Source organism: Gossypium hirsutum, chromosome D11, assembly GCF_007990345.1.
Source record: "Gossypium hirsutum isolate 1008001.06 chromosome D11, Gossypium_hirsutum_v2.1, whole genome shotgun sequence".
In the NCBI taxonomy this organism is placed as follows: Eukaryota; Viridiplantae; Streptophyta; class Magnoliopsida; order Malvales; family Malvaceae; genus Gossypium; species Gossypium hirsutum.
Window position 1 is genome coordinate 65,960,456 of NC_053447.1, and position 14,605 is coordinate 65,975,060.

The 14,605-nt window shown below is 37.2% G+C and overlaps 2 protein-coding genes across 2 annotated transcripts; both read right to left on the reverse strand.

Annotated features, from left to right (window-relative positions):
- Positions 1-766: 766 nt before the first annotated feature.
- Positions 767-1,354, reverse strand: LOC121223252 (receptor-like protein 9DC3). The gene has a single exon (XM_041104388.1). It carries the CDS (start codon positions 1,352-1,354, stop codon positions 767-769), a length of 588 nt encoding a protein of 195 aa, XP_040960322.1.
- A 5,047-nt stretch (positions 1,355-6,401) lies between these two features.
- Positions 6,402-9,914, reverse strand: LOC107963762 (receptor-like protein Cf-9 homolog). Its single transcript, XM_041104900.1, has 3 exons — positions 8,948-9,914; positions 8,347-8,637; positions 6,402-7,112 (listed from the first exon to the last, which is right to left on the reverse strand). The coding sequence occupies exons 1-3, from the start codon at positions 9,024-9,026 to the stop codon at positions 6,457-6,459; spliced, it is 1,026 nt and encodes a 341-aa protein (XP_040960834.1). The 5' UTR covers positions 9,027-9,914; the 3' UTR covers positions 6,402-6,456.
- Positions 9,915-14,605: the final 4,691 nt, after the last annotated feature.

Consider the following 14,605-nt stretch of genomic DNA (forward strand, 5'->3'; position numbering starts at 1 on the left):
TGACTTAAGTAAAATGATGGTTTAATTGCATACTAGGGTCTTTGTTAAATATTATCCAAGTCCTTTTCTATTAATTCTAGTATTTCTTTTCTCTACTCAATTGACATGTTACTTTTCCAAATCCCACAAATTAGTCCTTATACTATATATGTTTAATAACTTCAATAATAATTTGTTTAATAATTTACTTAATAATTCTCCTCTCAGTTCTAGTTCTCCTTCCGACACCTTTTAGTTTAAATTTTCGAGATGGCTTGGTTTAAGCAATTCAATCTAAAAACCGAAATTTTTGACACTAACAAAAATTAGGTTTTTGCATAATGTTTACATAGCTAAATGTATTGATGTAAGATTGCGGAACAATGAAATTCTCTTTTCTTTTTAATCAAGATTCTCTTATTAGTAACCTATTCAATGGTATTACACATATATAATCAAATTATATATTATTCTTTTGGAACAAATAATAATATACATGACCCATATGCACTGCGCATGAGTTAGTACTAATTTTATTTAAAATATAGGGAAATAAACAAAAAGTGCCGACTAATAGTATTTACAAGAGAGTGCACGAGCAAAAACACGCAATGGAACGCTACCATGACAGACGTCCCAAGAAAATATGATACAAACAACACAACAAACCATTAAACATAGATACAGAGCAACTATAGAAAAAGGCCCGCATAATACCAAGCAATAAAGTGTTCTACTTTCTCCACAGCTTGTTTGGTAAAAAAAATCCGCAAATTGTTTCGCTTCTCTACCTTTTTGCAAATCCTTGTTGAACTCTCTCAATGATCCTTGTCAAGCACCGTGGATTTCTAACCGTGATCACGACGTATTCCATGATCAGCCCCAGCACCAACCCACATCCGCACCCAATCAATATGGAAAATTTCCAATTCAATTCATCATCATTATCATCATCATCATGTCTATCAAATTTGTCTGAAGTGTCCTCATCATTATGATTACAGCTTTTTGATAATGGCAACCCGCATAAGCCCAAGTTTCCAATGTAGGAATTATTAGTGAAAGTATCAAATTGTTTTCCTTGAGGAATGGGTCCCTTGAGATTATTCTGAGAAAGGTTCAACACCTCTAAAAATTCAATATTTGTCAACTCTATTGGAATTCTTCCTCGAAGCTTGTTTGATGAGAGATCTAATGATTCAAGCTCTGACAAATCACTTAATGACGATGGGATAGGACCTGTTAAGCTATTGTGAGAGAGGTTTAGGACTATAAGTGAATGAATCTCACCAAGTATTTTAGGAATTTCTCCCAAGAATTGATTGCTTGAAAAGTCAAGTACCATCCAGCTGGTTAATAGTGGCTGAAACTCCATTTCCAACCCTTTTGCTGTAAAAGATAAATCTTCCACAACACAATATTGTTTTTGTTGCGGAAAGGATCGATTCGTGAACACCGATATGACTACAAGTAAATTGACCGGAACGAAAAATAAAGTGAACACAAGGATTTACGTGGTTCGGCTTTAATGCCTACGTCCACGGGCAGAGGCGAAAAGAAATTTCACTATAACAAGATGAAGATTACAAGTGTTTTACACTCAAGACACAACCCGAGAACCTCACAACTCTCAACCCCTATAGAAAACCCGAAAGCTAAAATCCTAGCTTTCAAAGAACAAGCTTTGCTCTCTCTTGGTTTGGGATGATGAATATGGCTAATGAACCTCTCTATTTATAAGAGAGTTCAAGGACATAATTGTCCAAAACTTTGGCAAAGATTTGTGGTTGAAAATGGACACCAACAACCATCCACTAATCCACTACCACCAACAACCCACTACCAACAACAACAATCCACTACCAATTTTAAGCCATTTCTTAACAAATCTCCACCTTGGCTTGAAATTTACCAAGCTGAACATCATAGTGAATTCCTCGAACTGGATCACCTCTTCCAAACGCCTCTCTGGCGCTAATCAATCCCGAATACCTATCAAGTCCAAGCAATGCTTGAACTTATATGCAGGGATCACCTTAGTTAACATATCTGCAGGATTCTTCTCGGTAGCAACCTTGCTGATAACAATGTCACCTTGCGTAACATGTTCCCGAACAAAATGATATCTGACATCAATGTGTTTGGTCCGTTCATGAAACATCTGATTTTTAGTCAGATGTATGGCACTCTGGCTATCGCAAAATACAACAGTGAAATCCTGTTGTAAACCCAAACTGCTTACTAGACCTTTCATCCACAATGCTTCTTTCACTGCTTCTGCTAACGCCATATATTCCGCCTCAGTCGTAGATAAGGCTACGGTAGACTGTAACACAGCTTTCCAACTAATGGCTCCTCCAGAATAAGTGAAAACATAACCCGTCAGAGATCTTCTTTTGTCCAGATCTCCAGCATAATCAGAGTCCACATAGCCCGTGACACTGCTAGTGCAGTCACTCTGATCATATACCAAGCATAAATCTGCAGAACCTCTCAAGTACCTGAGAATCCATTTCACGGCCTGCCAGTGTTCCTTGCCAGGACAACTCATGTATCTGCTGACCACACTAACTGCATGTGAAATGTCTGGACGAGTGCAAACCATTGCATACATCACGCTTCCAACTGCACTCGAGTATGGAATGTGAGACATTTGCTGCTTTTCTTCATCAGATTGTGGTGACAACTCTGCAGAGAGTTTGAAATGTGGTGCCAACGGAGTACTCACAGTTTTCGCTTTATCCATGCCGAAGCGTTGAAGAACCTTTTCAATGTAGTTCTTCTGCGACACACGAAGCTTGCCCGCCTTGCGATCTCTGTGAATATCCATGCCCAAAATTTTCTTGGCAGCACCCAGATCCTTCATCTCGAACTCACCACTCAACTGCGACTTTAACTTGTTGATTTCCGACATGTTTTTGGAAGCAATTAACATGTCATCAACATACAGCAACAAATAAATGTGCGAACCATCTGAGAGCTTCCGATGATAGACACAAGCATCATAGTCACATCTTGTGTAACCATGCTGAATCATGAAGCTATCAAACCGCTTGTACCACTGCCTTGGAGATTGTTTCAATCCATATAAAGACTTCTTTAATAGACAGACATGGTCTTCTTTACCAGGAACTGTAAAACCCTCTGGTTGACGCATGTAGATTGTTTCCTCGAGCTCACCATGCAAGAACGCCGTTTTTACGTCAAGCTGCTCAAGTTCTAGATCAGACTTGGCCACCATGGCAAGTAATACACGAATGGAAGAATGCTTTACGACTGGGGAGAAAACTTCATTGTAGTCAATCCCCTCTTTCTGAGTGAAGCCTTTAGCAACCAATCGTGCCTTGAATCTAGTTGCTTCAACCCCTAGGATGCCTTCCTTTTTCTTGAAGACCCATTTGCAACCAACTATCTTCTGGTTACTTGGCGGCTTAACCAACTCCCAAGTATGGTTCTTGTGAAGAGATTCTATCTCCTCACTCATAGCAATTGCTCACTGTGCCGACTCATCACACGTGACAGCCTCATTATAACTGGAAGGTTCTATACCAATGGACTCCGCCACACTGAGCGCGAAAGACACCAGATTAGCGTAACGCGGATTTGGTTTGATTTGTCTCTTCGTTCTTCCAGTGGCAATGCTATATGGTTTTTCTTGAGGTGACTCATCTTCATCGGAATCTTGCACCTCAACTTGATCATCCTGGACTGAAGTACCTTCCGTAGGAATTGGAGCGTCCACCTGACACTCCACCTGCTTCTCAACACCGTGATCTCCCATTCTATCTGACTCCTCCTTTTCCCGGGAATTTGTGGTGGATCGAAGCATGGATGACTCATCAAAAGTCACATCTCTGCTGATGATGAACTTGGACGAAACCGGATCAGGACACCACAACCTGTATCCTTTCACCCCTTGGCCGTATCCAAGAAATATGCATTTCTTCGCCCTCGGTTTGAGTTTTCCCTCATTTACATGAGCATACGCAGGGCAGCCAAACACTCTTAAACCAGAGTAATCAGCAGGAGAACCAGACCATACTTCCTCAGGAGTCTTCAGCTCAATAGCTGTTGACGGAGATCTGTTAACCAAATAACAAGCAGTATTAACAGCTTCAGCCCAAAATTCTTCACCGAGCCCAGCATTTGATCGCATGCAACGAGCTCGCTCCAAGAGAGTTCTATTCATGCGTTCTGCAACTCCATTTTGTTGTGGTGTTCGACGAACAGTGCGGTGTCTCACTATTCCTTCATTTTTGCAGAACTCATTGAATTCACCTGAGCAAAACTCCAAGCCATTATCCGTCCGGAATCGCTTGATCTTCTTTCCTGTTTGATTTTCGATCAAAGCTTTAAATTGCTTGAAGTTGATGAGAACCTCATACTTGCTCTTCAGAAAATACACCCAAACCTTTCTCGAGTAATCATCGATAAAGGTAAGCAGATATCTGTAACCACCTTTAGAAATTGTCGGAGAAGGCCCCCAAAGGTCAGAATGGAAGTAATCCACTGTGCCTTTTGTCTTGTGAATCCCAGTGCTGAACTTTACCCGAGTCTGCTTACCGAAGACGCAGTGCTCACAGAAATTCAACTTTCCTGTACACTGCCCAGACAATAATCCTCGTTTGCTTAGCACCGATAAGCCTCTCTCGCTCATATGCCCGAGCCGCATATGCCATAACTTCGTGGTGTCAGAATCTAGATCATCTGATGATGACACTCCCGCAACACCTGTAACCGAGGAACCATCGAGGAAGTAAAGGCCCCGCTCCAAATTACCACGTATCACAGTCAAAGCACCCGAGAATACCTTGAGAACTCCACCTTCAGCAGAGTACCGAAAGCCTTTCTTGTCCAACGTACTCAAAGAGATCAAATTTTCTTCATTTCTGGAATGTGCCGAACATCAGTTAGAGTTCTAACAATACCGTCAAACATCTTTATACGAACTGTGCCAATCCCCATGACTTGACATGCGTGGTCATTTCCCATTAGTACTGAACCAGAATGCTTCTCGTATGTTGAGAATGCATCTTTCGAAGTACTTATATGAAATGTAGCTCCCGTATCAAGAATCCATCTCCCACCAGCGTAAGAGTCGGATACTGCAAGAACGATCTCGGCATCACTTGAAGAATCTGCATCAGCTACATTCGCACGATCATTTTGTTGCTCCTGTGATTCTGATTTCTCCTTCCTTTTCGGACAATCTACCTTCATGTGCCCGTACTTCTTACAGTAGTAGCACTGTATTCTCTTCTTGGACTGCGATCTAGGATGGCTTTTACTTGAACTTCCACCCTTTGCCTTGGATCTTCCTCGAGCAACCAAGCCTTCGCCTTCATTGTTTTCGACCACCTTACCAGTGATTTTCTTCCTCAACTCACTGGAACTTAAGGCATTTTTCACCTCCTCTAGAGTCAGGTCATCACGACCGTACATCATTGTATCAACAAAATTCTCATACGAGGGAGGCAAAGAACACAAAACAATTATTACTTGGTCCTCATCATCGATTTTGTTATCGATATTATTCAAATCCATGATAATGGAATTGAATTTATCCAGGTGCTGGGAAACAGGTGTACCTTCCTCCATCTTCAGGGCATAGAGTCTTTGCTTGAGGTAGAGCCGGTTCGTCAATGACTTCGTCATGTACTTGCTCTCTAACCGGAGCCACAAACCGGACGCGGTTTTCTCATCCGCTACTTCTCGTAGCACTTCATCTCCTAGACATAGCAGAATAGCACTATGTGCTCTTTCTAGCATGTCATCCTTTTGCTCTTCCGAAAGCGTGCTTGGTAATTTATCTTTACCAGACAATGCTTTTAGCAATCCTTGTTGAACCAGCACTGCCCGCATCTTGATGCGCCATAAACTGAAACTATTTTTCCCGGTAAATTTCTCGACATCATACTTAGTCGATGAAACACTTGTAGCCATAATTTGGAACCTTTGAATGAATGATAATATTTTCTTCCTGATGTGAAAGATCAGACAAAGCTGCAGTCACAGGGCAATTCAGAAAATATTATCACTCCTTCAACTACGCTCTGATACCAATTTGTTGCGGAAAGGATCGATTCGTGAACACCGATATGACTACAAGTAAATTGACCGGAACGAAAAATAAAGTGAACACAAGGATTTACGTGGTTCGGCTTTAATGCCTACGTCCACGGGCAGAGGCGAAAAGAAATTTCACTATAACAAGATGAAGATTACAAGTGTTTTACACTCAAGACACAACCCGAGAACCTCACAACTCTCAACCCCTATAGAAAACCCGAAAGCTAAAATCCTAGCTTTCAAAGAACAAGCTTTGCTCTCTCTTGGTTTGGGATGATGAATATGGCTAATGAACCTCTCTATTTATAAGAGAGTTCAAGGACATAATTGTCCAAAACTTTGGCAAAGATTTGTGGTTGAAAATGGACACCAACAACCATCCACTAATCCACTACCACCAACAACCCACTACCAACAACAACAATCCACTACCAATTTTAAGCCATTTCTTAACAGTTTTCCATTTAACACCGTAAATATCATGTACTCTGGTTTACTTTTCTTTTCATGCCCTTCTCTAATGGCATGCAAATTTTCAAAAAAATTGACAGGTAAGTAGCCACTGAAGTTATTGTGAGAAAGATCAATGCAACGCAAACGAGAGAAGGAAACTTTAACATCAGAGTTATTAACTTGACCATAGAATCTATTTGATCTCAATATAAGCACTTGCAATTGATCCAAATATCCCAACCAATTCGGAAAAGTGTCACTTAAATAGTTGTTTCCAATATCAAGAAGGTTCAAGTCTTTGCAATTACCCAAAGATCGTGGAACTGACCCTTCTAATTGGTTGTTGTTGATGCGGATACTTTGTAATGTGCAGCCTTTAGCAAAATTTTTTGGTAATTTACCATGAAAATTATTCTTCTGTAGCTCAATGTATAAAAGAGAAGAACTCAAGTTTCCAAGGCACTCAGGAAATGTTCCATTGAAACTATTCATCAGTAAATAGAGACCCATAATGGAACTCAAATTGCATATCGAGGAAGGAATTTCTCCAACTAAGTTATTCTCTGAAACATCGTACCAATGCAACAAAGGTGTAGGATTTGGAAATTGCCCTATGAAAAAAATTAGAATATAATTAGAATTAAAAGTTTGAAGATTATTTAAAAAAAAAGACACAAAATTTATTTCCCAATAAATAATAAATAATTGAACGGAGCTTGATATGGGAAGGGATTATGGATTAAAAAAAAAAAAGGAATTTATAGATAATTTATCATGACGATTAATAAGTTATCAAATCTTGAACACCACATTTACCAAGGAAAAAAATTTGATTCTGAGAAGGATCGCAATAGTTTTATTTGATATACACATAACTTCATAATATTTAAAACTCATAATTAGAACAATCAAAGTAAGTTTCTTTAAACCATTTCAAGTTTAAGAAAGAAAACTATTTGGACTCAAAATAATTTTGGAATCTATTCATTTGAAATTGATATTTTAGTTATTCATATTTGCATGATTGAATTTTTTGTTTCCCCAATATATCCTACATTTTTCCTTAACATCGAAGTAGTTAAAGTATCAAATGGGTTATTAATTCTTTCTTTTCTTAAAGCCAAAAGTTGAATTATGTTATGTATCGTTGAGTATAGTGGCATGAACCAAAATCTTTGCGATTGTATTTTAGGTGATTTTGCTTGTTCTGTAGCTAGAACTCATCTACTCTGGTTCTCTCAAATTCAATAATATGGACTTATGGTGGAGCAAAAACAATTAAACAAATAAATAATAAGGCAAATCAAAAGGGTAGAAGTCTATTGTTAATCCCTACGTATAAAAGATAAATTTTACAAATAATAAATATATTTTCTATTAAAATATAAAAACAAAATAGTCAATACTCATGATCATTTTCAGCAATTCAAAAGATTTTATATGTTTGTGACTTAGAAATGATATGTTATGAATTATAGATTATAAATAATTTGATTGGGTTAGCAATACCATAAAAGTTTGCTATAATGAATTGTTAAATTTTGTAAATTTGAGGTGTAATTATATGATTTTAGTTTTCATGTATCAAGTCCTAGTAGTTGCAAAATATATTACCATGCCTTTTTCTTGAAGTCAACAATCCTATTTTACCCATTATTAAAATAAAAAAAAAACATCCTATTTTATCCCATGCACTTGAATAGAGTGGTGCAATTTTAAACATACCTAGTTCTATAAAATTTTATAGGAGCTGGTTTTATATATTATATTGATTAAGAAACTAAAATATCAAAAAGCTAAAATACACTGCATCAATAAATTAAAAAAAAAAGTAACTTAGCTTACCAGAGATGTTGTTTCGTCCGATTGAGAAATGCACAAGTGAAGTCAAATTTGTGATTTCTGAAGGCACAGTCCCCTCCAAACGATTCTCATACAAATATAGGACTTCTAACTCCTTGCATTTGAATAAACTCATTGGAATTCTCCCAGAAAGTTGACATTCACCCAAATCAAGATAAGATAATCGAGGAAGGTAATCAAACATATTTGACCAGACATAACCGAAGAAGTTGTTGGATCCCAGTCCAATATGTAGCAATGAAGAAATGTTGAAGATTGAAGAGGGAATAGAACCTGCAATAAATGTTAAATATGTGACTCCATCCAACATTCAACTATCTAAACCCAATTTGAGCTAATGACTGATAACGAGATTTGTTTCAACATGTGTTCAAATTGCCCAAACAATTAATCACGATATCTGTTTTCCTTTAAATTGACTTAATGTGGCATCAGTTTATCTTTTATTTAAAAAATAAAGATTTACTCTATATCTATGTTTCATCATGAACTTTATGGTTATTGTTTAAAGTCATGCTTCAGCGTTTCTCATAAAAATTAAATAAGAAAAAACTAATGAAATATCAACAAACGAACTGTTTACCTTTGAGGTGGTTGTAAGAAAGATACAAATATTGGAGCATAATCAAATTTCCAATTTCTATAGGCACAATTTCCTCCATAGAGTTGTTATACAATGATAAATACGTCAACTCTTTTCACTTGAATAAGCTATTCGGAATTCTACCAGAAATCTGGTTCCCAGTCAAGCTTAGTACTTGCAATTTAGAAAGATTATCAAATATTCCTGATTGTAAATAGCCTGCAATGAGATTGTACGTTAGTTGTAAAACCAATATTTTACCAATGAAAACATATTCAAGGTCAAGAACAGTATGATACCTGAAAGATTATTATCATCCAAATATAACCATTTCAAGTTTGAAAGGTTCCCGATTGTTATAGGAATCTGCCTTTTGAAATCGTTGTCATACAATATTAACTTTTCTAGTTTTGATAAACTGCCTAAAGTAGATGGAATAACACCAGTAAAGTTGTTACCATACATATATATGCTTTGAAGTTTAGCGAAGAAACCAAACCATGATGGCATTTCTCCATTGAAATTGCTGTTACCAAAGTTTAAATATTTCAGTCGATGCAAATTCGTTAACTCAATGGGTAAAGAGCCGTGGAAACTATTGTAATGAATATCGAGCCACTCAAGGAAAGACAAACTTCCCAATTCAGATGGGATGGTGCCTGTGAGATTCATACTTGACAAATTTAGAGCAACTACGACTCTTTGATACCTAGACCCGCAGGTGATACCAATCCATTGCAAACTGAAGTAGAAGTAGACCAATTGATTGTTAAGAGATTGTGAGGATCATGACTTATACGAGACTTTAGTACTAGAAGAACTGATTGATCAAAGGTAAGGTTGGATGAATTCAAGGAAAAAATAGCAGCAAAGGTTGCAAATAGCAACGCAAACATAAGAGGGGGGAGGAAGCCAATTTTTGCCATAAGGTTGAGCGTGGGTATAAGGTAAATCATAAGGAGAGAAACAGCTGAGTTATTATTCTTTAAATACTTTGATTCTAAGGATTAGACAATGCATTCATTGGCTCATAATTTGTGTAAGAAATAAGTACAATTATTGGACTCCAACTGCAATACACGGTACAAAAAGAAAGCCTTAAATGCAAGACTTGGTCTCAAGTTGAAGAGTAGATAAATAATTCAGGCCCCATCAGAAATGAGGAAACTCCGGTCACCTTTTATTTTTTCAACGATCATGCATCCAATTGCAGTAAGACTTAAATACTCCAACCGTTTCCAAAATAGACAAGTCAGGAGGGCAAAGATAAACAATACATTAATTACATATCCTTTTCATAAATATCATTTTCTTTTCTTTCAAAAAAAAATCTTTTTTTTCTTAAATATTATTTTCTCTTCTTTAAAAAAATCATTTTATTTTAAGTTGATTAATTTGAATATATAATTTTCTCTTTTCGAAATTTACCAATAAGATCGATTTGATTAAAGAATTTTTTGAAAATTAATTTAGAAATTTTAAGTGATTTTTAGAAAATTTAATTTTGATCAAGTAAATTTAAATTAAATAAAATAATTAAAATTAATATAATATTTTGGAAAATTAATTTTCGAATCAAACAATTGGTCCAATGGATAATTGAACTTGAAAATTAGGTCCAAGAATCCAAAACCGAGATCGAGACCCAAAAACTTGTCAAATCGAGCTTGATATGTGAAACCAGGTTGGCAGTCCAATGGTGACAGGATTGGATTGGTCTAGCCGTCACTGGCTCGGACCGAATCGGCTCAGGGTGTTATGAGGGTGTCAGACTTGTGATGGCACCATCGGACACTATGGAGTCGACAATGGCATTTCGATGGCCAGCGGGTGGTCCTTCGGCAGTTGAGTAGTGGAGGAATCACACTCGTATTAGGACTCCACCAGATGATTTGATTGCAAATTACCTTATTCTAAATATAATATTATTTTAATAGATTTAATATTAAAGTGATGAAGTTTATCATAGTTGAACTCTTTAAACTCTCCATATATAAAGAGAGTCATGAGTCGTTATTTTTCACACGCTTCTAAATTTAGACATTGCTTTGGTGTTATATATTTTATGGTGTTTTAGTCTTTAGCATTGCATTTGTTTAATGCCCTCACAGTTTCTCCGTGGATAGTGGGTTGTTTGATTCTAGCCTAGTTTCTTCTAGTATATATATATATTTGTAAATTTTGGCACGATTTCGCGATGATTGACTTAACTCCACTACTTTTGTCCAAGGAATTGAATGGCGAGTTTTCTTATGCTACAATGTTTATTTTGTTCTAGTTCATTATTTTCTATTGCTCGATGGTTTCTCTATGAAATTCTGAGAATCAGTTTCACCTTTCAATATGCTTATTCTCTCTTTATGTAAGTATTTCATATTAATTTTCCATTTCGCACTTCCATGGCATGCTTACATTTCATTATCAATTCTTATTTCATGTACATAATGACCAACACATGTGGTAAGACTAAGGCACCCACCCAGTCATCTAAGAAACTATAGGTTGTTAGTATTTCTTCATCTACTCATACCGCAACCACCTACCACTAATTTTTCACCTTCAATCAGCCCCCTATGAAGACTGCTAACAGCATTTGAAGGAAAGACCTCTAGGAGTTGGACGTTGTATTGACCAGGACGCTTTCCATATAATGGGTTTATTGGTACAGGTCTACACCCTAATATCAATGATCCATTAGGAATAGTTCCTTGCTATTGTGAAGCCTACTTATTTTGAGTTCACCTTAGAATTTTGTTTCCTTTTCTTCCTACAGAACGTGCTCATGACAGGGGATGAGCCTCGAGCCATTTCATTCTGACTTGGGAGCGTAAGTCGATATTTTAGTATTTTTGGATTTGGAGCCTCACTCAATTTATACATAGAAAAGTTCATGGCTACTACAGAGTTTTCAACTCTCTCTCAACACCCACACTACCTACTACCACTTTATTGGTCTGACATCACCAAGGTTGATACACCTTACAATCTGAGCCAATCGAAGGCTCGTTGTTTACACATATCTCTACGATATATCTATATAATCCTAGCACATACTCTGACTGGTCAAAAGGAGAGTACTGGAGTTGTAGGCACTTTCAATGCCTATTTCTTATAGAGTATGTAGGAGCGCCACCAGACCGATGTTGCTCATTTCTTAACTCAATGTTGTTACCATTAGAGCGTTCTGCAGAACAAAAGACCTCTTTGTGTGGGTCCCTATGTTACCCAGTTAGAGAGATATTTTGACATTCTTGATACCCCAGTACAAATCTCCTATTTACGTTCGGTGGGGATAATGATTCCACATGCGTTGACCATCATGAAGCACATGTAGATGATTCTTCGTAAGCCTGGGGTTGTAAGTAACTAATATATATTGATCCATCCAACACTAATAGACGAGGATAAGGAGCACGAGGATGATAATACACCTCGACATATTCCCACCTCTAGTTGACCTGCTGTAACACCCACTATCACACTTGAGGCTATCTATCACATATAGCAGTAACACTTAGAACAGATCAACTAGTTGTAGCAACAAGACCATATTGAGGGTTATTTATGTTGAGCTTTGGCCTCTTGCAACAAAAGACCAGCAACAGCAAAATTCAGCTCTGTCAAAGCAGCAACATTATTCTGAAGTGAAGAAATGAAGCTGGTCCGAATGCAACAACTTATTTTGAGTGATTTCTTATGTAACTTTGTCTAGTCCTTTTGTATTTTGATAGCAAAGTTAGTAGAATGTTTTGACTGATTTGTAATGATGTAATAGCTATTATGTTAGCTATCTTTTATGTACAAGTTAAGTAAGTTTTTGTTTATGTATTAACTAGGAGCAGTTAACTATTAGGTAACTGTCCAATTACTTGTGTAACTCATATATCTTTTATAATTTGAATGAAAATATTAGAGTTTTTTAGTTACATCTTTGTTGAGTTTCCATTTTTAGTTTTCTCTCTTACTTCATTCGTTTTCTTTTCTTTTCTTGCTGAAAAATCCAACAAATGGTATCAAGAGCCCGTTGTCTTTGAAGGCCTTGGTTGTGCACTGTCACTAAGCAAGTTGTGTTTAAAACAAAGAAGCAGAAGTTATTTTTTGGTTGGTTGTTTTTGGTTGCTGTGAAGATGAGTTTTACACCACCTCCTCCACCTGTTTTTGCTGGTGAAAATTATAACATCTGGGCAGTGAAAATGGGAACATATCTGCAGGCACATGATCTGTGGAATGTTGTTCTCAATGACACTGAGCCACCACCACTGATAGCCAACCCGACCATAGCTCAAATCAGGCAACATAGTGAAGACTGTGCCAAGAAGTACAAGGCTATGTCATGTCTTCAAAGTGGAGTCTCTGATGTTATATTCACAAGGATAATGGCCCGTGACACACCAAAGCAGGCTCGGGATAAACCCAAGGAGGAGTTTCAGGGGTCAGACAAGACCAGGCAACAACAACTAATCAATTTGAGAAGGGACTTTGAGAACCTGAAAATGAAAGACTCAGAAACTATTAAGTAGTATACTGAAAGAATTATGGCCACTGCCAACAATATAAGGCTGCTTGGGGAAGAATTTAGTGATCAAAGGGTAGTTGAAAATGTCATAACAACATTGCCAGTGAAGTATGAAGCAAAAATTTCTTCTCTAGAGGATTCAAGGGACTTATCAACAATCTTTTTGATAGAGCTTATAAATGCTCTTTATGCACAAGAGAAAAGAAGGGAAAACAGAATGGAAGACCACTATGAGGGAGCCTTTCAAGCTAGAAGCAGAGAAAGCTCAGGTTCAAATTTAAATTCCAAATGCAAGAAGTCTTGGACAAAAAAGAAGAAGAAATAGCCTGCCAAGAAGAAGTTTCCACCTTGTGTCCATTGTAAGAAGACTACTCACCTTGAAAAATACTGCTGGTACAGACCAGACATTCAGTGTAGAGGTTGCAAACAATTTGGCCATATTGAAAAAGTCTATAAAAACAAGCCAAAAGCACAACCACAGTATCAGAATCAAGCACAGGCTGCAGAAGATGTTGAAGTACAAGAAGAACATATTTTTTTCAGCTTCATGCTTTGTAAGCTCGAGCAAGGTTAGCAAAATTTGGCTAATTAATAGTGGATGTACTCACCATATGGCTTCTGAAAAGAGCATATTTAAGAAGCTTGACACCACTTTCAAGTCCAAAGTTAGAATTGGCAATGGTGAGCTGCTGGAAGCAAAAGGGAAGGGCAAGGCTCTGATAGGCACCAAGTCAGTAACAATACCATTTTTGAGGTTCTCTATGTACCTGACATTGACCAAAACTTGTTGAGTGTTGGTCAGTTACTAGAGAAAGGCTACTCTTTAATTTTTGAAGGCAAAAAGTGTGTGATCAAAAATGCTGCTGGTGAAGTGTTAACTACAGTAGCTATGCAAGACAGAACCTTCATTGTGGATGTGAATCAGTTTCAGGCAAGGGTATATGCATCTCAGTCTGATGAAGCAAATTTGTGGCATAAGAGGATGGGACATGTAAAGTACAATTCACTGAGTATGTTGTAAAAGATGAATTTAGTCAATAACATGTCTAAAATTAAGCCAAGGGAAAATGTGTGTGAAGTCTGTCAGCTAGGCAAACAAACCAGATTACCTTTTCCTATCAACAAAGCCTGTAGAGCACAAG